This window comes from Bufo gargarizans, chromosome 2 (genome assembly GCF_014858855.1).
Source record: "Bufo gargarizans isolate SCDJY-AF-19 chromosome 2, ASM1485885v1, whole genome shotgun sequence".
Classification (NCBI taxonomy): Eukaryota; Metazoa; Chordata; class Amphibia; order Anura; family Bufonidae; genus Bufo; species Bufo gargarizans.
In genome coordinates this window covers 323,226,092-323,252,534 of record NC_058081.1, presented here as the reverse complement: position 1 = coordinate 323,252,534, position 26,443 = coordinate 323,226,092, and the positions used below count along the sequence as shown (strand labels likewise).

Sequence of the window (26,443 nt, the reverse complement as noted above, 5' to 3'; positions counted from 1 at the left end):
CACTTCTGTGGGACTCGTGGAGCAGTGAATCCAGTGTAAGGTAACTGGTATAACTAAAAATTCCAAATACCAGCTAATTCAAGTCTATTAGGGAATTGCTCTAAAGAGAGTTTCCTATTATTTAGAGAAAAATAGAGTAGGTTAGCAAAGCATTAGTTGTACTTAGGTGACTCGCGAAACAGGACAAACCATCATTAGCATTTAGTCATCATTTCTTCTTCACCTATAAAGGATTATTTAGAAATTATTAATTCTGCTCATTTCTGAAGATAAAAGAACATGAGAACTAGAGATGAGCGAATTTCAAGTTATGAAATTCGTTCACGCTTCGTTTACTGGTAAAAGGTGAATTGCGTTATGGATTCCATTACCTCGGACCATAACGCAATTCCATTCCGTCATAATAGAAGTCTATGGGCTGCAAAACGGATCGGTCCCATTTCCGTTATGCAAGAAAGGATTTCCCTGCCTAACGGAAACAGGACAGATCCGTTTTGCAGCCCATAGACTTCTATTATGACGGAATGAATAATGGAATGCCTCTAAAGGCATTCCGTTATGGAATAGCGTTATGGTCCGTGGTAACGGAATCCATAACACAATTCACCTTTTACCAGTAAACGAAGCATGAACGAATTTCAAAATATGAAATTCGCTCATCTCTAATGAGAACCAACAGGCTAAGCAGCAGTATGACAGAGAATAACACACACCATGTTCACTAAACAGCAACTGCTTCCATTTTTGTCTTTCAGCTTCTGATGCCTTTAAGCCTAGGACAGCCTTTAGCTCCTGCAATACTCTCTTAGATTCCTCCCGTTCTCGCTTCTGTCTCTCTCTCTCCTCTGGAGAAAATAAATACACATCATCTCTGCTAAATTCGTCATCTGGAGCTATGTCTTCAACATAGGCCTCAAATTCCTGAAAGTAAAAACGGTCGTCATTTGAGTGAAGGCTATGCTTGGTGTAAGTACTGCTGATAAAAACCAGGGACTTTGCAACGTGAAGGAACGTACCAGTCCTGGGGCTCTTGGGAACATGAAAGTGGTCATAAATTACCTGCTCCTCCGGGACTGGATCTTTATCTTCAATGCGTAGTGCAGGGGGCACATTGGGCATTAGAGGGCAATGTGAATTTTCGCAGGCTGTGTTAGCTGTATCTATAGGTGGAGAGAAGAGAAGTATTTACACATCAACTGAATGTCTACAATATTCTTGTTATTGCTTGTGCATATAAAAGCCAGCTTCTTTAAAACGTTTACATTTTATTTAAACTTTTTTAAAGATGGAATTTCACATAAAACTTTTTTTTGACATCTTCTGCCTACCAACAGATGGCAAGTCAGTGGGTGACTACACTGGATTCCCATGCTCCCGTGGAGGCCAGTGTAGTCACCTTCCAGTGGATACAAACAAAATGGTATACTTTACGTGTGTTGTGAAGGACAATTTGTGAATGGCATGTATAATGCATTATAGGTTTGCAAATCCCATTTATACATGAGCTAGGCAAGTAGTCCCACAGAACATGAACACTGTTACCAAGTTTATCGTACCTTTCTTCGCTGGAGGTCTTCGAACCATTCGCTCTACCTGGCACAAGGCCTCTTCCCAGCATGTGTTACTGGCCTGCACATGTGGTTGTATCAGCTTAAGCTTTTCTTCCAGTATAAGCGAAGCTTCAGGTGTCATGCCTTGTGATTCCTTGAGGGCAGTAAGTTTTTCTAGCTCATCCTCAAGTATAATTACCCTAGGCAAAGACGAGATGGTGATTAAAATGTGTACTTCTCTGTGTGGCTTTTCGATTATCTGCTAGCAAGGTACAGTTAGGCTACAAGGCCTCATGCACACAATCATATTTTTAGTCCACGTCCAATCTGCATTTTTTTGTGGTTCAGACGTAGACCCATTAATTTCTATGTGACCACAATTTTTTTTTAATGGATGTCCTTTTTGCGGACAGGAATAGGCATTTCTACTATTGAGCCCACCGGATTTTGCCGATCAGCGGTTTGTGGACGGCAATGTACATAAGGTCATGTAACCTGTCTGTTTGGTGTACTTCTGTGAGATCAGGCATATCATTTTCTGGTCACTCCATGCGATCTGGCTCCTGTCCTGGCTCCACTGTTTCAACTTTTAGCATGGTGAACAGTCCTGCTTAACATTTTCAGTCAAAACATACACTACAACCAGATAGAACCCCCCCGTAGTGACTTAATTAGAGCATCACACATTACAGTAATCAATGCAACTCTCTTCTATGGGTATCTTTATCTAGGCCTATCAAGAGAAATAACAGAGCTGTAATCCATATTCTACACCGACTATTATCATGAGAATTACCATTCAAATAACATCTTCCACTCAGCAGCAGTAAACTGACCATGTATAGTAGGTTTTAACTTTTACCCAGATAAAGAAGCAATATCCACAACAATTCATCTCAGGTAGGTATATATTAAGGGAGATGATAAGCGTGTACGGCAACAGCTGTTTCACATCCTGTGACTCTTACTCATGTCTGTATGGTGCACTGTTTCAGAGAAAGTTGGAATTTTTATTAATATGCAAATTAGCGAGTTGGAGCACTGAGGGGCCAGTCTGACCCATCAGAGCACCACTTTGTAAACACCCCTGCAGCCTTAGCCACTCCCCTTTTCCCTGAGCTATTCAATCCTGTCAATCCAGGGAATGGGAGTGGCTAAGGCTGCAGGGCTGTTCACAAACTGGTGCTCCAAGGGCTCAGGCCATCCCCCCCAGTGCTCCAACTAGCTAACTAGCATATTAATAAAAATGCTGCCTCCTGTGGAATGGTGCACCATACAGACATAAACAAGGAATTATTCAAATCAGCATGGTCAACCTTACTATGCAGCATGCCTGAATTAATAGGGTTGGTCATGCTGACAGATGGGCTTTATCTGAACACTGCAGCATTTACAAGTATTAAAAATCCTGCTGACAAATAATAGGGGCTTCAAAGAAAGCATTATCTGTCTTGACGGGACTGCAAATCTGTGTCCGGATGAATAATTCACTTCCACTTTGGAAAAAAATAAGGTCGTTCTTATCATAAAAGAAACTGGATACAAGGGTTTTTAATTTGGGTCTTAAGCAGTCTGGGAATATATAAACTGTGTTAAAAAAAAGAAAGGGAGGTGCAGTGCTTTAAATTGCTAATATACCTTCTGCTAAGGTTCAGTCTCGGTCAGAAGATTTTGGTGGCTGGGATAGAGCGTTAGTCGTTTATGTGCTACAGGCAAGAGTGAGTAACCGGTCAGCTTTCAATACACCACTGTCCACACTATCCTGTAGATACACTGCGGCTCTGGCTGATTCTGTTTGTTGGATACTAGAAGGGAGCTAATGCACAGCAGCAATGGCTGCCAAATGCAGCTTAAGTGTTGCTACGTCTAGCGCTTGCCGTTACAGACTTACTCATTAAGTAGTGCCTTCAGGTGTAGCTGCAGACTGCGGACAGCTCCATGAAGGCAGTTCAGCTCTCCCGTCTCTCTCTTCTTCTTTACGGGGTGGTCAGAACCAGACTGATGTTGTGTTTCAAAGTAACGGTAAAATTCATAGCTGCGCTTCAGTTCTGCTAAACAGGCAGCTCGAGTATGAGGTAGATCCTGTGCCACATCACACCAGATGTAGTGTGGGAGCATCTCGGGGCCAGTAAGTGGACCGCTGCATGCATTCTCAGGAGAAAGAAGTAGGGCTAGGCGTCGAAAGAACTCCGAACTCTGTCCTATCCAAAGCTGGAACAGAACCTGTCAAAACACAGCAAGGCATACTCAGCTTTCTTCATATTATGTATAAAAAATAAAAGAAAATAAAAAAAGTGCACAATGGATGGTTTTCTTTGCTAAATCAGTGAAAATATCATATACTTCTTTACCTTTCCAGTATAATTAGATTCATTAACTTGCACCAATCCTGACATCTGTGTTTTAGTAAATAATTGTATTCTACAAGAAATAATTCTGGAAAATCATTTCTAAGGCTACTTTCACACTGGCGTTTTGGCTTTTCGTTTGTGAGATCCGTTCAGGGCTCTCACAAGCGGTCCGAGATGGATCAGTTTTGCCCTAATGCATTCTGAATGGAAAAGGATCCGCTCAGAATACATCAGTTTGTCTCCGCTCAGTCTCCATTCTCTGGAGGCGGACACTAAACCGCTGCCTGCAGCGTTTTGTTGTCCGCTTGACGAAACGTAGCCAAACGGATCCGTCCTGACACACAATGTAAGTCAATGGGGACGGATCCGTTTTCTCTGACACAATCTGGCACAATAGAAAACGGATCCGTCTCCCGCTGACTTTCAATGGAGTTCATGACGGATCCGTCTTGGCTATGTTACAGATAATACAAATGGATCCGTTCATGACGGATGTATGCGTTTTTTTTATTGTATTGGATCCTTTTTTGCAGATCCATGACAGATCCGCCCAAAACGTGAGTGTGAAAGTAGCCTAAGGGTGGGTTCACATCACGTTTTATGCCTCCATTTGATGTATACGTTAGAAAAAAAAAAGAGATACAAAAACGCAGCACACCACGTTCTTGTATTTTGCAGCGTTATTTTTTTTTTTTTTACTCTATGGTGAACGGATGCCACTGTATGGCATGAGTCTGAGGCATCAGTTTAATGCATACATTTTTTGTATACGTTAGGCTAGGTTCACATCACATTTTTGCTATCCGTTTTAGAACTCTGTGTTGTGCTGTTCCTCTGTTTATACAAATTCCTTATACAAATTTATGAATAAATTAACCCCTTCAAGCGACAGCCAGTTTGGACCAAATGTCTGAGCCCCATTTCTTAAATCTGACATGTGTCTGTTTATCTGGTAATAACTTTAGAACACTTTTACTTATCCAAGCCATTCTGAGAACATTTTCTCGTGACACATTGTACTTCATGTTAGTGGTGAATTGGAGTTGATACATTTTACCTTTATGCATAAAAAAAATCCCAAATTTGCTGAAAATTTGGAAAAATTTGCCATTTTCAAAATTAGAATTTCTCTGCTTTTAAGACGGATAGTGATACTTCATAAAATAGTTATTACTTTACATTCCCCATATGTCTACTTTAAGAAAATTGCGGATCTGCAAAACACGGATGCCGCCCGTGTGCCTTCAACAATTTGCAAAATGGAACAGACAGCCCTTTATAGAAATGCCTATTCTTGTCCGCAAAATGTAATGAAGCAACGGATGCGGACAGCACACAGAGTGCTGTCCACATATTTTGCGGCCCAATTGAAGTGAATGGGTCCACACCCCAGCCACAAAAAATGCTGCTCGGATACGGAACCAAACCACGGTCGTGTGAATGAGCCCTAAGGCTGATCAGCCTAAGGTACAAGGCAGCCCGGACAGTGCCGGCACAGATTTCGGCCGTTACAGTTGACACTCTGCTGATGGCAGCGGCTCCGTTGGCCTATTTGCACTCTCATGGTCCAGACTACCAGAACAATGGCTCAATATGGGGGGCAGCACATGAATGAGGGGCACGGCGGCACACAGTAGGCCTTGTCTGATCTCAGGTTGTGATCTCCAGAGTGGAGATCACAGCCTGAAACCAGTATTTTAACACTAAAGCGCTCTGATTGGATAGTCTGCAGAGACGAACCAATCGGAGTACTTTCTGGCAAGGGACCACTCTGATTGGTCCCTTGCCCGGTGGGTCTGCTCTCGGGGAGAGTTAGAGGTGTTTCTGTACACAGCCTGACACTGTCCAATCAGTACTGCCAGTGTCAGACTGTGTAAGGACACCTCCCTTGGAAAAGGCAAATGGTAACACCCAGTTGTCAATTTATTCATACATTTCTAGGAGGAATAAAAACAGGATTTTTTTTTTTGGGGGGAATAAAAATATTTAACAAAAATATGTGCACTGGTCCTCTTTAAGATCCAAGCGTATACCAAGCAGTCCTACATGATTAATGAGCCTGACCCCCATATGATGTCAAGACTCCTTACTTTACAGGTTTTTTTTTCTAGGTCATTTAAAACATTTCCATCACCATGAACATACTAAAAGAGGGTTTCTAGGTTTTGTCTATATAAAGCTTACCTTAAAGTAGTTGTCTCACTTCAGTAAATGGCATTTATCATGTAGAGAAAGGTAATTCAAGCCACTTACTAATGTATTGTTATTATCCATATTGCTTCCTTTGCTGGCTGGATTTATTTTTCCATCACATTATACATGGCTCGTTTCCATGGTTATGACCACCCTGCAATCCAGCAGCTGTGGTCGTGCTTGCACAATATAGTAAAATCCGCTGGCCTATTTGCACTCTCATGGTCCAGACTACCAGAGAAGTCGGCGACTTCCTATACACTTAGCCACCGCTGCTGGACTGCAGAGTGGTGATAACCCCTAGATATGAACCGTGTATAATGTAATGGAAAAATGAATCCAGCCAGCGGAGGAAGCAATATGAATAATCAATACAATACATTAGTAAGTAGATACATAATAAATGCCATTTATTGCTACTCCCTAATATAATTTTAGGAACCTTCATCATTCTTCTACTCCAGTTTTCTGGCATCAAAAAGTTGTAAAGTTTGGCGACACGACATGCCCTGCTTTTTGGGGGTTTTCCTAAAAGGGGAGAAGGACAGGGAGTGGGTGGTACGAGGCTGGGCATCATCAGCCTGGCACATTTATTATACCCGCATCAGGAAACTGGCCTTCATCCTCTGGATGTAAAAGGCAGTGGCCTACATTTACTAATTAAATTGTGGCCTAAATTGAACCAAATATGGTAATATATGGCATACCTAGGCTTGGAGACATTATCTACGCCAAGCCCAACAAGGGGAAAGTGGCGGTAACCTAATAATGCAGCATTTTGCATCAAATTATGCCACAATTCTGGCAAAATATTAAAGTAAACCATTAGTTGATATGAAGTTAGACAAAAATATATATCCCTGCACCAGATTTCTCATCCAGCCTGAGCCCCTGTGATAGACCCTGTGCAGGGACACCGCCATCTATAGGATAAGTAAATCCGCCCCAATGCTTCCACTTACTAAAGAAATAGATTTTAACCATTGAAACACAAAAGGATATTAGAAAGCTGTAGAACATTTCATTATACAATAAACAAAACGTTAGTTACAGAAAAGTGGAGAAAAATCGACTGAAGAGCAGACAGACAATCTAGCTACTTACAATTACCAGCCCCTTTATTCTGGCAGAGCTGCACAGCAGGCAATGTAGAAACGCGCTGGAGGAAAACATAAGCTTCCAATAACAAGTACGAAAAGCACATAGTAATTACATAAAATCACAAGTAAATACCGAATAGCGATTTACCTTCAAAGCAGGGAGGCTGAAGCCGTCTGTCAGATTGTGGGCTTCCTCCTCAGAAACCTGCTCTTCACTTAAGCCCAGGCCCAAGTCTTTCAAGGGAACAACGCAGATGTAGTTAGTCACATTGTCTATCTCCGAGTTTAAGGGATAAGTTTAGTCACAGTTAAGAAAAACTAAAACCGGTGAATAAGATTAGATACAAGTATAACATTTACATATCACCAAGACAGGACTTCCCCATGTCTGACAAGAGAGAAAAAGCAACATGGATGGAGAGATAGGGGTCCTTATACCACTGGACATGGCGATTACCCCATCCCTGTCCCCATTGGAGCAGGACTGGTCATGCAGTTTGTGATCTTTTTGCATAAGGCCACTTTCACATTTGCACTTTCCCTTTTCGCTATTGAGATCCGTCATAGAATCTCAATAGCGGGGAAAAACGCTTCAGTTTTGTCCCCATTCATTGTCAATGGGGACAAAACTGAACTGAATGAATTCCGTTTGGTTGCGTCCCCATCGTGGACAGAATAACGCTGCAAGCGTAGTGCGGAGCAAGACGGCTCAGTCATGACTCACAATGTAAGTCGATGGGGACGGATCTGTTTTCTCGGAAACGGATCCGTCCCCCATTGACTTTCAATGGAGTTCATGACGGATACGTCTTGGCTACTTTAAAAATAATACATCTGGATCCGTTCATAACGGATGCAGACGGTTGTATTATCGTGACGGAAGTGTTTTTGCTGATCCATGACGGATCAAGCAAAAACACCTTAGACTTGGATGTTGTGAAAGTAGCCTTACATGAAAGGTCAGTCTGTATAGGTGTGTGGCTTTATTGTCTATGAGTTTACGTATTCAAGAACCTTCCTTGAGTCATGACAAATGGCTGCAGAATAGTGAAAACCATGAAATCCAATCTTATGTTAGCAGTAAAAGGAGTTACATTAAGAATCTCCTCCATTCCAGAACTGCTGCCCCACCACTGCAGCGATGACATGCCGTATAACGTACATTGCTGCTGCAGCCAATGAGTGGCCTCAGTGGTATACGGCACAACACCATGGAGGCCAGTGATTGGCTGCAGCAGACAGGCATGTGCAGTCAGAACAAAGCCTGGTGGAGAGAACAGAGCGGCTGTGCTGGGGAGGAAAAAAAAAAACGGAAACCCCTTTAGACACTATGAAAATAAAAATGTAACACCTTTGTAATATACTTTGTGTATTTAATTCCTCACCATTTGCTGGCTATTAGTTAGCTGTCAGTGAATGAAAACACTGAGCCACATATACCTGGTCCTGCTCTCAGCAGAGAAGTGGATACAGCTGTATTCGGTCCAGGAAATGGTCTGAGGCCTACATACACGATCATCAGAATCACAGATCTTCTGGTTACATGCATGGCTATCTTGAGAAGAACTCGTCTATCCCTTTTTATAAAATATCCAACCATTTAAGAAAAGGATATCTCTTCAGCATGTACAACGTAGCAAGCCTCGAAACTCTGAAGTTAGTTCTGACGGTCTTGTACACAGCTTTGCGCAAACCAAGGAGGTGCTGGTTAGCGTGTTGTCCAACCTTATCATATGGGCAAGCAGCACTGACCCTGTCAAGCAAACTTGAAAAGTAAAATGTGATACATCTGTACAGATGTCCCAAACCACACACGCCACATACAATAACACAGACAAGTCACGGCTTTTACTAGAACTAGTCATCAGCGGGCTATCATCCACTATTAGAATCTTGCTATATGCATCATTCTAAAATGTAAGACTCTCAGCGCTATTATTGGTATAGAAGCAGCAAAGGCGGAGATGTTTTCTTCCGGCTGCTCTGCGTTATTATTATTACACAGCAAAAACAGCAATACTTTTTATTGTATATTTATCACAAATTTCACTGGGCACAAATCTATATTTCTTATGACGTGCTGCAAGCATCTATGTATAGGAAAGTAATTTTCTTTACAGCGTTTAGACTATTAGTTGAATTCTTAACAGGGTTTTCAGGTAATTAAAGGGGTTGTACACTTTCTGGTTATTGATGACTAATGTGTTCGTAAGATTATTATATGGTACGTACTAATATAGCCTTTGTTGAAATTCGACGTCATTTTCTATAGTTCATAAACTATGCCCCCTTGTTTGCCAAGTCTGTTGCTCTGCACACAGAGGTCCTGTCCAGAAGATGGCTGCTGATGGAGGGTCATGTGACCAGGCAAATCACCTCCATGTGATGTCTCCTCCGTGCATATACTCTAGACTGGAGAAGGCCGAGTCATGTGTTTGGTCACATGACCCTCCATCAGCAGCCATCTTATGGATGCGACCTCTACGTGCAAATCACAGAAGATTTGCCCAACAAGGGGACATGGCTTACGAGCATATCAGAATATCAACAAAGGCTATATTAGTAAGTGCCATATAGTCATCTTACAAACACATAGGTCAACAGTAGCCAGAAGGTGGCCAACTCCTTTAAGATTTTTTAGCAAGTGCCCACAGCCTGCCCCCTGAAACAGAAGATTCATAGAACATCACAAGGAGTTAAATGCCCAACACAAAATGCAGATTCTTGATGAAATACGTATAAATTTACTTCAATCTTCATAAAATCCATAATACAAAAACAGGAACCCAGTCAGGTATGCGCATTTCCGATAGCTGAATCCTTATTCATGATCTGATTGCTACGTACCTGCTCCAAGTCGCCCCAGTCCTTTGCGCTGCCTCTATCTTCTGGTTTCTTCCGGCGGTGCACTAGCATGGTCACAGGTACCGCTCCAGCGGCGATGTGGCCACAATCAACATGTCACCACTGAAGCCAGTCATTGGCTGCAGTAAAGCATGTGACCATGCCCATGCACTGCCAGAAGAAAACTGTGTGGGGACCGGAAGATGGAGACAGCAGGGGCAGTGCAGAGGATCAGAGTGGTGTGGAGCAGGCAAGTATGAATCTTCTGTTTTAGGTGGTAAGCTGCAGGCATGTGCTAAAAATCTTAGTTACCCCCCCAAAAAACATTTAATTGCAGTTTCTCAAAATTAAATTGTTCAGATAAGGCAACCACGTTAAAGGGAACCTGTCATCAACTTTATGCTGCCCATACTAACGGCAGAATAAAGTAGAGACAGGTGAGTTGATTTCAGCGGTCGGTCATTTATAAGGAAAAAGTAAGTGGTTGCCGAGAACCAACATCACAACCATTGCAGACTGGGCCTGGGAAAGAGTCCCGGCCACCTGAGAAGAGTCCTGGTTACTCATGAATTCCTGCTCTCCTGCCCACCTGCTGATGGCTGACAGCCTTCTACCTAGTTTTCTCCCTTTCTCTCTAGGGGAGAACTGCCAGTCATCAGCAGATGGGCGAGAGAGCAGGGGATTATGTATCACCAGGATTCTTCTCAGGTAGATTTGACTCTTTCCAAGGCATGGGCTGCAAAGATTATGATGTTAGTTCTCAGCAACCACTTACTATTAGCTCATGAGTGACACACTGCTGAAATCAGCATTTCTGTCACTATTTTATGCTGCCCTCAGTGAGCTCAGCATAAAGTTAATGACAGGTTCCCTTTAAGATCAGAATCTACATTTTGTTATCAAAGCGGAGATTAAAGAAGTCTGTTCCCTTCAAAATAGGTTTCAACATATACGTATCTCCATGAAGGGTAAGTGCTCTGAAAAATAACCATACCTTTCTTGTGGGAAACCCATCTTTTAATTCCGATAAATACTTATTTTTATGCAAGTACGTTTTTCAGTGCATCATGGGTGGGGCCATTGTGTTTGGTGCAACACTGCTCCACCCTAATGCCTTCCATACCATCTTAAAGGGGTTGTCCGGGTTCAGAGCTGAACCCGGACATACCCTTATTTTCACCCCGGCAGCCCTCCTGAGCCTAGCATCGGAGCATCTCATGCTCCGATGCACTCCCGTGCCCTGCGCTAGATCGCGCAGGGCACAGGCTCTTGTGTTTTCAATAACACACTGCCGGGCGGTAACTTCCGCCCAGCAGTGTGTTCGGTGACGTCACCGGCTCTGAGGGGCAGCTAAGCTCTGCCCTAGCCGTTTTACTGGCTAGGGCAGAGCCAAATCCCGCCCATCAGTGTCGGTGACGTCACCGGGCTGCCTGTCAGCCCCATAGAGAGCCCGGTATGTCACCGGAACTCAGAAAAATGCCTTTGCCCTGCGCGATTTAGCGCAGGGCAAAGGAGAGCATCGGAGCATGAACTGCTCCGATGCTCATGTCAGGGGGGCTGCCGGGGTGAAAATGGAGGGATGTCCAGGTTCAGCTCTGAACCTGGACAACCCCTTTAACTGACATTCATTTAAATGTCACTAACTTTGCATAAATCAATAGTACAAGTGACCATAAGAAACTTTGTAATATGTATAGAAATGTATGAGAAATGTCTAGTTCTCATGTTGTCAGCTGTTTACCTCTTGAAAAATTTCTTAATTCTGTCAAGGATGGATCAGCTCTGCTGAAATATCATATTACACAGGTCAATACAAGTCTACGGAGAGGGAGGAGTGAGCAGGAGCTGAGTGAGACACACACACAGACTGCTGCACCTAAGTAGGAAGGTTATAGCTCAGCACAAACGGGGTCCTTTATCAAACTGGTGTAAAGTAGAACTAGCTTAGTTGCCCATAGTAACCAATCAGATTCCACCTTTCATTTTTGACAGCTCCTTTGGAAAATGAAAGGTGGAATCTGATTGGTTGCTATGGGCAATTAAGCCAGTTCTACTTTACACCAGTTTGATAAATGACCCAAAAAGTGCTTTATTCACAACCGTATAGGTCAGTACTTCTCTGTAAAATCCTCCTTGATCCTAGGGCTGATTCTAAGTAAGAGAAGGTTAGGAAGCAGATTCTCCTCTACTTTCTGTGTGCAGTAGATAGTCTAGAATCTGGGAGAACTGCAAACTAGACATGCAGTTTGCATAGGGGAAAACTGCTAAAGAGTGTCAGGTACAAGTCATATATTTTCCATAAATAGTGTTATTCCGCATATACATACTGTACTATTAACAAAAAACTTTATTGAAAAGTCAAGTATGCGTTAAGATTTCAGAGCCAGAAGTAATGGCGCAGAGAAAAACAGGTGCACTGAACGGATTAGAGGTTTGGATTTTCATAAGAAAGCTATGTTTCAGGGCACCTACCCAACATTTGGGATTTATGGAGATGAAAGACTTCCTTTAAATGACACATTTTATTTTATTCATCAAATTCAGTAACTACTCAGCAAGTCATGCACATACGATACAATATTTATTCAAGAAGTCTGAAAGTGAAGCTCCATCTTTGACTCCAAAGTCATCAAATATACCCCAGAATGTATGCAATTTAGTGTCATTGCCTTCTTGCCATTTTCACAGGCATTCTTGAATTTTTACTGTAGTGTATATAAAAGTGACTGGAAACCATCAGTAAGCAGGATAGCTGCTGACAGATGTGTTATTGTGTGTCTATATTCAGTATTTGTAACGTAAGGCTTTGACATATGCTGGTTCTCCCATTTGGACTTAGCTCCAACAGCCACTGTACAAGAACAGCTGAGCAGAGGATGCTTCAGAAAGTCTTATGTAACCAAGGATGTGACTGAACTTTTATACTATATGTTTTTACCATTACAGTATAATGCTATAGTGCACACTGAGCTATTAAAGGGGTTGTCCCAAAAACAATACTCTACAGTTTTCAAACCAGCACCTGGATCTGAATACTTTTGTAATTGCATGTAATTAAAAATGTATTCTAGCTACTGAGTAATTTAATGAAATCTATCTGTATAGCGCCACCTGCTGTTTGCTCTTTTTCTAATTTCTCTGTCCTGCTCACTGAGACGGAGGCAAATGCTCAGTTCCATCCTTTAACGGCTACCAGCTGCAGCAGAAAGCACACACCCCCGAGAAAAGGACATGTCCCCTAAGCAGACAGCTTGATCTTAATCTAGCAGAGCAATGAATGAGGAGATCTCTGGATCCATGTGAGGTACAGGGCTGGTTCTAGCTTTGTTAGAGGTTGCCATGTACTAGATTATGTATATTATTCATGGGATAACCCCTTTAAGTAAAGAACTGAAAACACTTACAGGGTAAATCCTCGAGAGATGACTTCCGTCTCCTGAATCAAGCGCAGGGATTTTCTCACAAGGTTGGTAAAGGCTCGGCTATTTGCTACAGTCATTTCCAACTGGTCACAGTATTTCTTCAGTTTGACCTGTAGCCTGGCAGCGCTCCATGTTCTCAGCGCACGCTGGACGGCAAAAGCGGCAAAGAAAAGAAGGCTGGGCCCCCAAATGAACAAGGATGGAAAGTGCCAAGATCTTAGTGCAGCCATGGCACTGAGAAACGCAAACACTACAGACATCTCCCTGCAGGATGAAAGGAAACAGTCCTCAGCATACTAATACTGTAACCGAGACCCATACTAAATGACCATATAACGTGCATATTAATGCTATGATAATCATCATCGGGCAGTAGCTATTCCTCTTGACTCGCACATACACCTACATGCAGTGGCCTACATAGAGAAGTAAGGGGCCCATAGCAAGGATTAAACCAGGTCCACCACACAGGACAGAAGGGTTTCCACTGCCTCATTTGCTAAAAATTGTTCCTTTAGAGGGTAGAGTCCTGACCAAGTATTCACCTCCAGTAGGAGATAATCCCAACTAAAACTGGGCCCCCTCTTGCCCTGGCATGCTCAGCCCAGCCAAGTGTGCATGTGTACTGAACGGAGAAAGGGGAGTAAGCTACTGCCAGACAGCTCTGGTGGAGGCTTATCTGCTAGGAGAACAAAAACATTTGGGGTTGATATTCAACATAACCATCCCCCACCACATCATCTGTCGGGGAGAGCTGACATAAACTAATACACATAAGTTGGCAGGTTTGGCAGAATTTTCTTTATGCCCTGTTGATTTGCATTCAGGCAAGTATGATCTATGCCCCAGGGTCAGTACAGTAATTAGATGTAGTAAAAACAGGAGCTCAGCTAATATGCCATGCCTATGGACTATTTCCAATAGTAACCTGGAGGACTGCATTGTCCTTGTAATAAACCCAGAATCCAAATGAAGAAAAAAGAAGAACCAACAAAGCGTTAGGTGTCTTTGTGATATCTGATAAAACAAGAGCCAATAAGAATCGTAGACCATTAAAATTAAACTAGAAAAGCAGTACATTGTTCTCTCAGGCTGCAGCCATGTCTTCACTCCCCCTCTGATGCTAGTGCATGCATGGATGTCAGATTTGCCTGGGCAGACAGTAAGAAATCCTTCCTGCCTATGTAGACAAACTTTACATTCAGGCACCTGGGTAGCACTTTCGGTATTGTCACTTCCCTGGTACTGTCTAGTATCCCTGCTCACACACAGCTGCTAAGTTTAGTATTTTCCAGCCCTTTCATCGTGATCTGAGTGTCCAATGTAGTGTAAGCATTGCCACTTTCTCAAACTTCCTGCGTGACTGTGAGGTCATGTTAGTGCACATATACTGATAACAGCCAGTCTCCAGCCAAAGATGGAGAGGCAGGGAGGACTGAGGGGCTTGTCTGACTGCAGGAAATCTCCTAAAACTGCTTTATGTAGCAGTTTGAAGATGTCCAAGCAGAAAGAGGTAAGGACAAACTTTCCTTAGATGGTTACGCTTTTGTTCTTGTTCTTCAGGTTTTAGCATCCATTTAAATGGTAGTGAATGAGCGCCAGTCAACTTGCTATATCATCGGGTAGAGTCTAAGCCTGTGTCAATGGGCCCAGTGACAGACTGTTATCTCTGGAAGTGAGAAATAAAAGGTTCCCACTGAATACACTGCCAGCGGAGATCATCAGAAGACAAGGAACTGACAGAAAAATATACTGGACAAACTTTTAACTGATATCATTTCAAGGACAAAATGGTAGGACTAGCTTTCAATTCATTAAAACCACATGCGGGACTATACCAAATATTAGGTGTTGCTAGGGAGAATAGAGATGGAAGATGTCGTTTCTGTTGATTCTGGGTCTGACCAGCAGACAGGATCCCCGGGTCAAGCAACTCAATCAGCTCCACATCCTCCTGTATCAGGACTTCCTGCAGCAGGATTGCACGCAGGCTATCACGTCGGAAGCCAATATCCTAAGAGGGTGGGGAAGAGAAAAACAAATGAATATTAACCTTTTTAGATGAATGTGTCTTGCAATAATTGAGGCAATAATGACAACCTATAGCCTTGTACTTGACTACCAGAATGACTACTTGCTACAACCACACCTTCTGGACATTCTATGGTAGGGTTAGGTTGTGCCATTATTGCTGTAACATTAAAGGGAGTCTCCTCCGGCCAGCCCTGTATCCTCGTGGTGTCATTCTCTCCTGTAGCCGAAATCCAGCACCTGTGCAGCACACTCTCCACTGCGGCAGAGGCATAGTGATACGAAGTGCGTACAAGGTGATGCACGCAGGCGCCAGATATCGGCTGCAGGAAAGAATGATGCTACATGGATGCAGGGCTGGCCGGAGGATACATAGGGGAGGAGGTAAGAGTGCGTAAGGCTGGGGGGGGGGGGGGGCGGCACTTGCAGAAAATGCACTGCCCCTGGGCACTTGCGATGGCTCATTTGCATATCTTTAAAACTTAGTTTTTAGTACTTTGGAGACTCTCACAAACTAAACAAAGGTGAACTCAGTGTCACGTATTTGTGTCCCACAGGGCTATGTAATCAGTTTAACACATGTCAAGCAGGTGACAGACTCCCTTTAAAGGGGTTCTCCGGGATTTTCATATTGATGTCCTATTCTCAGGACAGGTCATCAATATGAGATTGGCGGATGTCTGATTCCTGTCATCGCCACCAATCAACTGTGGCGCTTGAATGGGACTGAGCCTCGTCTAGGCCATGTGACAGATGAACATGACGTCTCTGGCCTAGGATAAGGCCCTACTCACGGAGCGCAGCAGCCTCTTTATAGAGCGGATCAGAGGGTCCAGGAATCCTGCAAATCTCATACTGGTGATCCATCCTGAGGATAGACCGCCAATATAAAAATCCCAGGGAACCCCTTTAAAACACATTAGGCAGCTGTGAAGTGGTTAAAGGCTACTGACACTTATGGGGTAATAAAAAAAAAAAAAAAATTCTACTTATTTGGGGTTAAAAATCCTTTCTCAGTTTGCCTTTCTCCAAAAATCCCCTCTTCTCAGTGAATCAGTCAGAGAGCCGCTCTTATGGCTGGCTTTGAAGGATTGAGAAGAGGGAAGCAACTGTCTGCAGAGGAAAAACTGGTGAAACATTTTATATATATATATTGTGACAGAGTGTCTGGAGAAGTAGTGGACGGGGTCTATGTGTGCCCAAGATTTCTCACTTCTGTCATTTAAAAGCAACCAGGGAAATGTTCAGGAGAGGTCTGTGCAATTCGGGTTTGCATAAAACCTGTTCTTAGGGCCTGTGTTGCTGGAGTGGGGAGAGAAGGGTGGGCCCCACTCCATCCGGACAGTCCGGCTTTTGGGCTGTCAGGTAATTACTCCTCAGGTGTGCTGGCCTGATATAAGGCTGAGAATGCAGACATAGCTCGCTCAGCCTGGGAACAGGTTACCTGCATGGAGCCTGTGAGAGCACTACAAGAGGTACGGACTTTGCTATTTTGTTTGGGTGCTTGGTATTAGGCCGGCACTTGGTCAGGGAGGTTTCCTGCTGTATAGTTAGAGCCGGACAGGCTTAGGATTTTTGTTTGCTATGTTTTATGTTCTGTACCTCAACCTGACAATAAAACTGGCTGAGGTCAGTTAAACGAAGTTCCTGCCGTGTGGACTGTAACTTCGTCGGTGTGCCTGCTAAACTGTGCCTGTCTACCCAGGAGACGACAGCCCCGCTACCTAATCCCTTACATGTGGTGGAGAATGCGCGCACACCAAATTCTGGCATAAGAAAAAAAAAAAACTGAACATTTAAAGGGACAGAGTCCATTTTTGTGCGGTGCACCAAAGACTGTTTTCTGCCTCTTGGAAAATGGAGGATGTGGTTAAAGCTATGTTGCAAGCTGTTGCATCTCAACAGGAGGCTACCCGAGTGCAGCGGGAGGCTACCCTAGTACAGCAAAAGGCGCTTGAGGAAACCAGCCGCAGGCTGACGGCCCAACTGGAGGCTGCACAAGAGGCGCAAAGAAAAGATCGGGAGACCTTAGCAGTTGTGGTGCAGCAACTGACCAGTGTCGCTGGACGGGTCCCAGGGATGGCAGAGGCCCCTCATGCCGCCATAAGGGCTAGTCACTTTCTGCAAAAGATGACAACCGCAGATGACGTGGAGGCCTACCTTACCACCTTCGAAAGGACTGCCGAGCGAGAAGGTTGGCCAAAGGCACAGTGGGCCGGATTGTTGGCCCCCTTCCTTTCAGGAGAACCCCAAAAGGCATATTTTGACCTGGAGAATCAGGATGCTATGGACTATGTTATGCTAAAAAAGGAGATCCTTACACGCCTTGGGGTTACTCTTTCAGTCCGTGCTCAGCGTGTGCACAACTGGGACTACAGTATGGATAAACCTCCACGTTCCCAAATGCACGACCTCATACACCTGACCAAGAAGTGGTTGCAGCCGGAGTTCCTGACAGGCCCTCAGATGGTGGAACGGGTTGTGATGGACCGGTACTTAAGGGCCCTCCCCGTTACCTTGCGCAAGTGGGTGAGCCACAGTGACCCCAAGAATGCTGACCAGATGGTGGAGATGGTGGAGAGGTACACATCCGCAGAGGAGCTACTGAGTCTGCCGCAGCGCCCCCCAGCCCTGCAGCGGAGATCTCCGGGACTACCTGGTAAGACTGTTCTAAGGGAAAAGGGGGCTGGCAGAAGCGATGTATCTGTGGGTGCAAGTGGAGAGACTGGAGGCCCAGGCTCTAGAAGCTGGCAAGCCATGCCAGGGAGATCTGTGGCCTATAAGAGACTTAATAAAATGTTTCAGATGTCAAATGCCAGGTCATGTTGTTGCCAATTGCCCAATGTATGGTGAACCAATGCAATGTGATGCCTCATATATAAACCGCCGTTTATCACTGTATGCCCAGCCTGCGTGTGTAGCATTACTAAATACTGCGGGGGAGAAACAAATGTGTGTTATTACGGTGGAAGGTAAAGATGTGAGTGCCTTGTTGGACTCAGGCAGTCTGGTCACCCTTGTAAAAACGGATTTGGTAAACCCCAGGAAATGGCAAACTAAAACCATGGCGGTAACCTGCATACATGGAGACACCCGTAATTATCACACTGCTGTGGTAGATGTAAATACCCGATACGGGGCAGAAAAATTTATGGTTGGTTTAGTGCCTCAGTTAATGCATGATGTCATCATGGGGCGGGATTTTCCACATTTCTGGCAGCTATGGGAACATAAACTTTCAAATGCCTGTCAGGAAGGAGATGACCTACCACCGGGTACCGAAAGGTGTGGGTATTTAAGAGAGACTTCTGTTGATGGTGAATCGTTTCCCTTGTCTGTCATGGTAGGGGAGCCTGAGGTCTCTGACCATAGTGATAGGTTAGAAGAGGGTCAGAGCAGTCCAGAGAGGGAAGACTCACTTAATGACAATTTGCCAGACCTGGCAGTACGGAAAGAGCAATTTGGTGCTGAGCAATTAAAAGATCCCACCCTTACTAGAGCCAGGGAAAATGTGAAGTCTATTGATGGTAAACTGGTGGAACCGGATGGCAGACTTTGTTTCCCGCATATGGCTGTGAAACATGACTTGTTGTACCAGGTGGTAAAAAGGGGAGAGGATCTGGTGGAACAACTGGTGGTTCCTAAAGTGTACCGACGCACGGTACTAGACATTGCTCATGGTCACCTTATGGGGGGGCATTTGGGAGCTGAAAAGACTACAGACAGAGTCCTTCAAAGGTTCTTTTGGCCTGGGGTCCATAAAGATGTTAAAGACTATTGTGACACCTGCCCCGAGTGCCAAATTTCGGCTCCTAGGCCACACTATCGTAGTCCCCTGGTACCTCTACCAATCATTGAAATACCATTTGAGAGAATAGCCATGGATCTGGTGGGGCCCCTTGTAAGATCTGCTCGAGGCCACCAACATATTCTCGTAATCATGGACTACGCTACTCGTTACCCGGAAGCTATACCCTTACGTAATACGTCATCGAAGGCCATAGCTAAAGAGTTGGTGCAGGTGTTCAGTCGCGTGGGACTACCAAAAGAGATCCTAACAGATCAGGGTACCCCCTTTATGTCACGCATCATGAAGGAGTTATGTAAACTGTTCAAAGTTAAACAGCTGCGTACCTCTGTCTACCATCCACAGACTGATGGACTGGTAGAGAGATTTAATAAAACTCTAAAAGCCATGCTTAAAAAAGTGGTAGACAAAGATGGGAAAAACTGGGATTTCCTTCTCCCTTATCTCATGTTTGCCATCCGTGAGGTGCCTCAGTCCTCTACAGGCTACTCCCCATTTGAGTTGCTATATGGTCGCCACCCTAGGGGTCTGCTAGATATAGCAAAAGAAACTTGGGAAGAAGAACCTACCCCCTATAGAAGTGTCCTAGAACATGTGGTACAAATGCAAGACCGTATATCTGCGGTGATGCCTATTGTACGAGAACATATGGCCCAGGCTCAGGGGGCACAGCAAAGGGTGTATAACCGCAGTGCCAGAGTACGTACCTTTGCACCAGGTGACCGGGTTCTGGTACTGATCCCTACAGTAGAGAGTAAGTTCCTGGCTAAGTGGCAAGGCCCCTTTGAGGTGATAGAGAAAGTAAATGAGGTAAACTATAAAATCCGTCAACCAGGTAAGAGGAAGCCTGAGCAAATATACCACGTTAATCTTATAAAACCGTGGAAAGATCGACTATCACTTGCAGCTGACACCTCCTTCCCACCACAGCAGCGGTGCTCTGGGAAGCCCCTGTTGCCAGAGGTAACAATTCCCGACTCCCTGGCCAAGACACAAAAGGTAGAAGTGCAGGGATTCCTCTTTAAGAATAGGGATTTTTTCTCAGAGATCCCAGGTCGCACCTCTGTCATAAAACATGACATCATTACAGAACCGGGGAAAAGGGTTAAGCTGCGGCCCTACAGAATACCAGAGGCCAGGAGAGGGCTTATCTCTGAAGAGGTGAGGAAAATGTTGGAACTTGGGGTAATTGAAGAGTCCCATAGCCAGTGGTCCAGTCCTATAGTTCTGATCCCCAAACCAGATGGCAGCTGGAGGTTTTGCAATGACTTCCGAAAGTTGAACACCATATCTAAGTTTGATGCTTACCCAATGCCCCGTGTTGATGAGCTCATTGACAGGCTCGGAAATGCCAGGTATATAACCACTCTAGACCTAACCAAGGGATACTGGCAAATTCCCCTGACAAATGAGGCCAAAGAGAAAACTGCCTTTGCCACTCCTGATGGGTTGTTTCATTATGTGGTCTTGCCATTTGGTTTGCATGGAGCCCCTGCAACCTTCCAGAGGGCGATGGATAAGATTTTAAGACCCCACAGACAGTACGCAGCCGCATATCTGGATGACATCATCATCCAAAGTCCAGACTGGGAATCCCATCTATCTAGGGTGCAGGCGGTTATCAATTCCCTGTGTGAGGCAGGCTTCACAGCTAATCCCAAAAAATTTGCCATTGGTCTTGAAGATGCTAAGTATCTAGGTTACCTCATAGGCCGAGGCCTAGTAAAGCCCCAGTTAAACAAAATCGAAGCCATACAAAGGTGGCCTCAACCGGTAAACAAGAAGCAAGTCCGTGCCTTCTTGGGGATTACAGGCTATTACCGGCGATTTATACCTAATTTTGCTTCCCTTGCAGCCCCATTAACGGACCTGACAAAAGGGAAGGACTCTGTCATGGTCAAGTGGTCACAAGAGGCTGAAAAATCATTTCAGACTTTAAAAACCCTCCTGTGCGCTCAGCCAGTGCTGATAACCCCAGATTTTAAGAAAGGGTTTGTCCTACAGACTGATGCGTCTGAGGTGGGACTGGGGGCAGTACTGTCACAGGTAAGGGATGGAGAGGAACACCCTGTACTGTATCTGAGCAGGAAACTTAATGACCATGAGCAAAAATATGCAATTGTGGAAAAAGAGTGCCTCGCTATTAAATGGGCCCTGGAAGCACTCCGCTACTATTTGCTTGGCCGTCACTTTGAATTGGTCACGGATCATGCTCCCTTAAAATGGATGTGTGAGAATAAGGAAAAAAATAGGAGGGTAACAAGATGGTTCTTAGCCCTGCAAGAGTACCAGTTTACCGTAAAGCACAGGCCAGGGACCCAAATGGGAAATGCAGATGCCTTGTCCCGTGTACATTGTCTGATGTCCAGATGTGTTCCAGCCCTGGGTCTGAAACAGGGGGGGAGGATATGTGACAGAGTGTCTGGAGAAGTAGTGGATGGGGTCTATGTGTGCCCAAGATTTCTCACTTCTGTCATTTAAAAGCAACCAGGGAAATGTTCAGGAGAGGTCTGTGCAATTCGGGTTTGCATAAAACCTGTTCTTAGGGCCTGTGTTGCTGGAGTGGGGAGAGAAGGGTGGGCCCCACTCCATCCGGACAGTCCGGCTTTTGGGCTGTCAGGTAATTACTCCTCAGGTGTGCTGGCCTGATATAAGGCTGAGAATGCAGACATAGCTCGCTCAGCCTGGGAACAGGTTACCTGCATGGAGCCTGTGAGAGCACTACAAGAGGTACGGACTTTGCTATTTTGTTTGGGTGCTTGGTATTAGGCCGGCACTTGGTCAGGGAGGTTTCCTGCTGTATAGTTAGAGCCGGACAGGCTTAGGATTTTTGTTTGCTATGTTTTATGTTCTGTACCTCAACCTGACAATAAAACTGGCTGAGGTCAGTTAAACGAAGTTCCTGCCATGTGGACTGTAACTTCGTCGGTGTGCCTGCTAAACTGTGCCTGTCTACCCAGGAGACGACAGCCCCGCTACCTAATCCCTTACAATATATATATATATATATATATATATATATATATATATATATATATATATATATATACAGACGTGGACAAAATTGTTGGTACCCTTTGGTCAATGAAAGAAAAAGTCACAATGGTCACAGAAATAACTTTAATCTGACAAAAGTAATAATAAATTAAAATTCTATAAATGTTAACCAATGAAAGTCAGACATTGTTTTTCAACCATGCTTCAACAGAATTATGTAAAAAAATAAACTCATGAAACAGGCATGGACAAAAATGATGGTACCCCTAGAAAACACAGAACATAATGTGACCAAAGGGACATGTTAATTCAAGGTGTGTCCACTAATTAGCATCACAGGTGTCTACAACCTTGTAATCAGCCATTGGGCCTATATATATGGCTCCAGGTAATCACTGTGTTGTTTGGTGATATGGTGTGTACCACACTCGACATGGACCAGAGGAAGCAAAGGAAAGAGCTGTCTCAAGAGATCAGAAAGAAAATTATAGACAAGCATGTTAAAGGTAAAGGCTATAAGACCATCTCCAAGCAACTAGATGTTCCTGTGAGTACAGTTGCACATATTATTCATAAGTTTAAGATCCATGGGACTGTAGCCAACCTCCCTGGACGTGGCCGCAGGAGGAAAATTGATGACAAATCTAAGAGACGGATAATCCGAATGGTAACAAAAGAGCCTAGAAAGACTTCTAAAGAGATTCAAGGTGAACTTCATGCTCAAGGAACATCAGTGTCAGATCGCACCATCCGTCGTTGTTTGAGCCAAAGTGGACTACATGGGAGACGACCAAGGAGGACACCATTGTTGAAAACGAATCATAAAAAAGCAAGACTGGAATATGCCAAACTACATGTTGACAAGCCACAAAGCTTCTGGGAGAATGTCCTGTGGACAGATGAGACAAAAATCGAAGTTTTTGCCAAGGCACATCAGCTGTATGTTCACAGACGAAAAAATGAAGCATATCAAGAAAAGAACACTGTCCCTACTGTGAAACATGGAGGAGGCTCTGTTATGTTCTGGGGCTGCTTTGCTGCGTCTGGCACAGGGTGTCTTGAATCTGTGCAGGGTACAATGAAATCTCAAGACTATCAAGGAATTCTAGAGAGAAATGTACTAGCCAGTGTCAGAAAGCTTGGTCTCAGTCGCAGGTCATGGGTCTTGCAACAGGACAATGACCCAAAACACACCGCTAAAAACACCCAAGAATGGCTAAGAGGAAAAAATTGGACTATTCTAAAGTGGCCTTCTATGAGCCCTGACCTCAATCCTATTGAGCATCTTTGGAAGGAGCTGAAACATGCAGTCTGGAAAAGGCACCCTTCAAACCGGACACAACTGGAGCAGTTTGCTCATGAGGAGTGGGCCAAAATACCTGCTGAGAGGTGCAGATGTCTCATTGACAGTTACAGGAAGCGTTTGATTGCAGTGATTGCCTCAAAAGGTTGCGCAACAAAATATTAAGTTAGGGGTACCATCATTTTTGTCCATGCCTGTTTCATGAGTTTATTTTTTTACATAATTCTGTTGAAGCATGGTTGAAAAACAATGTCTGACTTTCATTGGTTAACATTTATAGAATTTTAATTTATTATTACTTTTGTCAGATTAAAGTTATTTCTGTGACCATTGTGACTTTTTCTTTCATTGACCAAAGGGTACCAACAATTTTGTCCACGTCTGTATATCTCTTTTTATTGAATTTTCAGGAAGGGGAAAGAAAAAAAATAAAAGAAAATTACAACAAACTCTTAAAGGGGTTGTCCGGGTTCAGAGCTGAACCCGGACATACCCTTATTTTCACCGAGACAGCCCCCCTGAGGCTAGCATCGGAGCAGCTCATGCTCCGATGCGCTCCCTTGCCCTGCGTTAGATCGCGCAGGGCACGGGCTCTTTTGTTTTTAATAATACACGGCTGGGCGGAAACTTCCGCCCGGCAGTGTGTTCGGTGACGTCGCCGGCTCTGATGGGCAAGCTTTAGCCCTGATCTAACCGTTTTACTGGCTAGGGCACCGCTAAATCCCACCCATCAGTGCCGGCTTCCTGGCAGCCCCATGGAGAGCCCCGGTACGTCACCGGATCTCCCAAAAATGCCTTTGCCCTGCACGATTTGGCACAGGGCAAAGGAGAGCATCGGAGCATGAACTGCTCCGATTGCTCAAGTCAGGGGTCTGCCTGGGTGAAAATTAAGGTATGTCCGGGTTCAGCTCTGAACCTGGACAACCCCTTTAAGGTAACACTGCATCTACGATCACACCAGCACAGTTAGTCCTTTAGTCTCCTCTGAGCAGAGTCACTGTAGAGGGTAAGATTAACATAGGATATTATTTCCAAGGATAGAAAAATGGAATCAACATTTCAGTATGAAATAGAAAGTGCTTAGTTAAGTTATTAAAACACACAACCACACATGCTCCCCCACGGGACAGACACAAGAAATCTACTCAGTTAGGCTCCATTCAGACGTCCGTAGTGCATTGCGCATCCGCAATACACCCGGCCGGCACCCCCATAGAAATGCCCATTCTTGTCCGCAATTGCAGACAAGAATAGGACATGCTCTGTTTTCTTGCGGAGCTGCGGACCAGAAGATAGTGTGCTCTCCGCATCCATTCCGTCCCCATAGAGAACGAATGGGTAAGCACCCGTTCCACACAATTGCAGAACGGATGCGGACCACACTTGCGGACGTGTGAATGGAGCCTTAAGGTAATACTGTTTGAGTGTTGATCCAAAGATCCCATATTTTGAGGAAACGGTCAGGGATTCCCCTGTGTTCATAAACAAACTTGTATAACCCCAAATCAGAATTAACCAGTTGTATCCAATGTTGTTTTGTGGGTCGTTTGGGGCTCTTCAGAAGTATAGTTTTTCTTGAATAATATAAAAGCAATCTGTATAATCGCTTACCGTCTTTAGTGGGGATAACATCATTAACCAATCCCAAAAGACTCGTCTTTGGCGTGCAAACTGACGGAAAGCCAATTTTAGTATTTATGTACAGTCATGTGAAAAAATTAGGACACCCTTTGAAAGCATGTGGTTTTTTGTAACATTTTTAATAAAAGGTTATTTCATCTCCGTTTCAACAATACAGAGAGATTAAAGTAATCCAACTAAACAAAGAAAACTGAAGAAAAGTCTTTTCAAGATCTTCTGTAAATGTCATTCTACAAAAATGCCTATTCTAACTGAGGAAAAAGATAGGACACCCTCACATGTATTCCCTCTTAAATTGGCTCAGATCTCACACAGGTATATCACACCAGGTGCACATAATTAGTAGATCGTTACTCTGCATGTTGAATGAGGCTTGCCCTATTTAAACCTCAGACATTTAGTTTGGTGTGCTCCTGACTGTTGAAGTGAGAGTGAGCACCATGGTGAGAGCAAAAGAGCTGTCAGAGGACTTCAGAAAAAAGATTGTAGCAGCCTATGAGTCTGGGAAGGGATTTAAAAAGATCTCAAAAGATTTTGAAATCAGCCATTCCACTGTCCGGAAGATAGTCTACAAGTGGAGGGCTTTCAAAACAACTGCCAACATGCCCAGGACTGGTCGCCCCAGCAAGTTCACCCCAAGAGCAGACCGCAAGATGCTAAAAGAGGTCTCCAAAAACCCTAAAGTGTCATCTCGAGAACTACAGCAGGCTCTGGCTACTGTTGATGTAGAAGTACATGCCTCTACAATCAGAAAGAGACTGTACAAGTTTAACTTGCATGGGAGGTGTGCAAGGAGGAAACCTTTGCTTTCCAAGAGAAACATCGAGGCCAGACTGACATTTGCCAGAGATAAAGTTGACAAAGACCAGGACTTCTGGAATAATGTTCTTTGGACAGATGAGTCCAAAATTGAATTATTTGGACACAACAGCAGAGGACATGTTTGGCGTAAACCAAACACAGCATTCCAAGAAAAGAACCTCATACCAACTGTGAAGCATGGAGGTGGAAGTGTCATGGTTTGGGGCTGCTTTGCTGCAGCAGGACCTGGTCAGCTCACCATCATAGAATCCACGATGAATTCTACTGTGTATCAGAAGGTGCTTGAAGAACATGTGAGACCATCAGTTAGAAAATTAAAGCTGAAGCGGAACTGGACCATGCAACATGACAATGACCCAAAACATACTAGTAAATCAACCA

General features: G+C 44.2%; 1 protein-coding gene across 7 annotated transcripts in view; it reads right to left on the bottom strand.

Annotated features, from left to right (window-relative positions):
* VEZT (vezatin, adherens junctions transmembrane protein) overlaps nucleotides 1-26,443 on the bottom strand; it is a 57,992-nt gene that overhangs the window by 5,991 nt on the left and 25,558 nt on the right. For 4 of the 7 annotated variants that reach the window (XM_044280528.1, XM_044280531.1, XM_044280530.1 and 1 more), the window contains 8 exons: nucleotides 15,299-15,474; nucleotides 13,443-13,724; nucleotides 8,810-8,959; nucleotides 7,343-7,490; nucleotides 3,442-3,773; nucleotides 1,557-1,750; nucleotides 1,060-1,160; nucleotides 714-921 (listed from right to left, as the gene is read on the bottom strand). In XM_044280528.1, the coding sequence (XP_044136463.1) occupies nucleotides 714-921; nucleotides 1,060-1,160; nucleotides 1,557-1,750; nucleotides 3,442-3,773; nucleotides 7,343-7,490; nucleotides 8,810-8,959; nucleotides 13,443-13,724; nucleotides 15,299-15,474 (1,591 nt within the window). Of the gene's footprint in view, nucleotides 1-189; nucleotides 224-713; nucleotides 922-1,059; nucleotides 1,161-1,556; nucleotides 1,751-3,441; nucleotides 3,774-7,342; nucleotides 7,491-8,809; nucleotides 8,960-13,442; nucleotides 13,725-15,298; nucleotides 15,475-26,443 lie in introns of all 7 variants that reach the window. The other 3 variants (XM_044280529.1, XM_044280532.1, XM_044280534.1) reach the window with 2 other exon arrangements.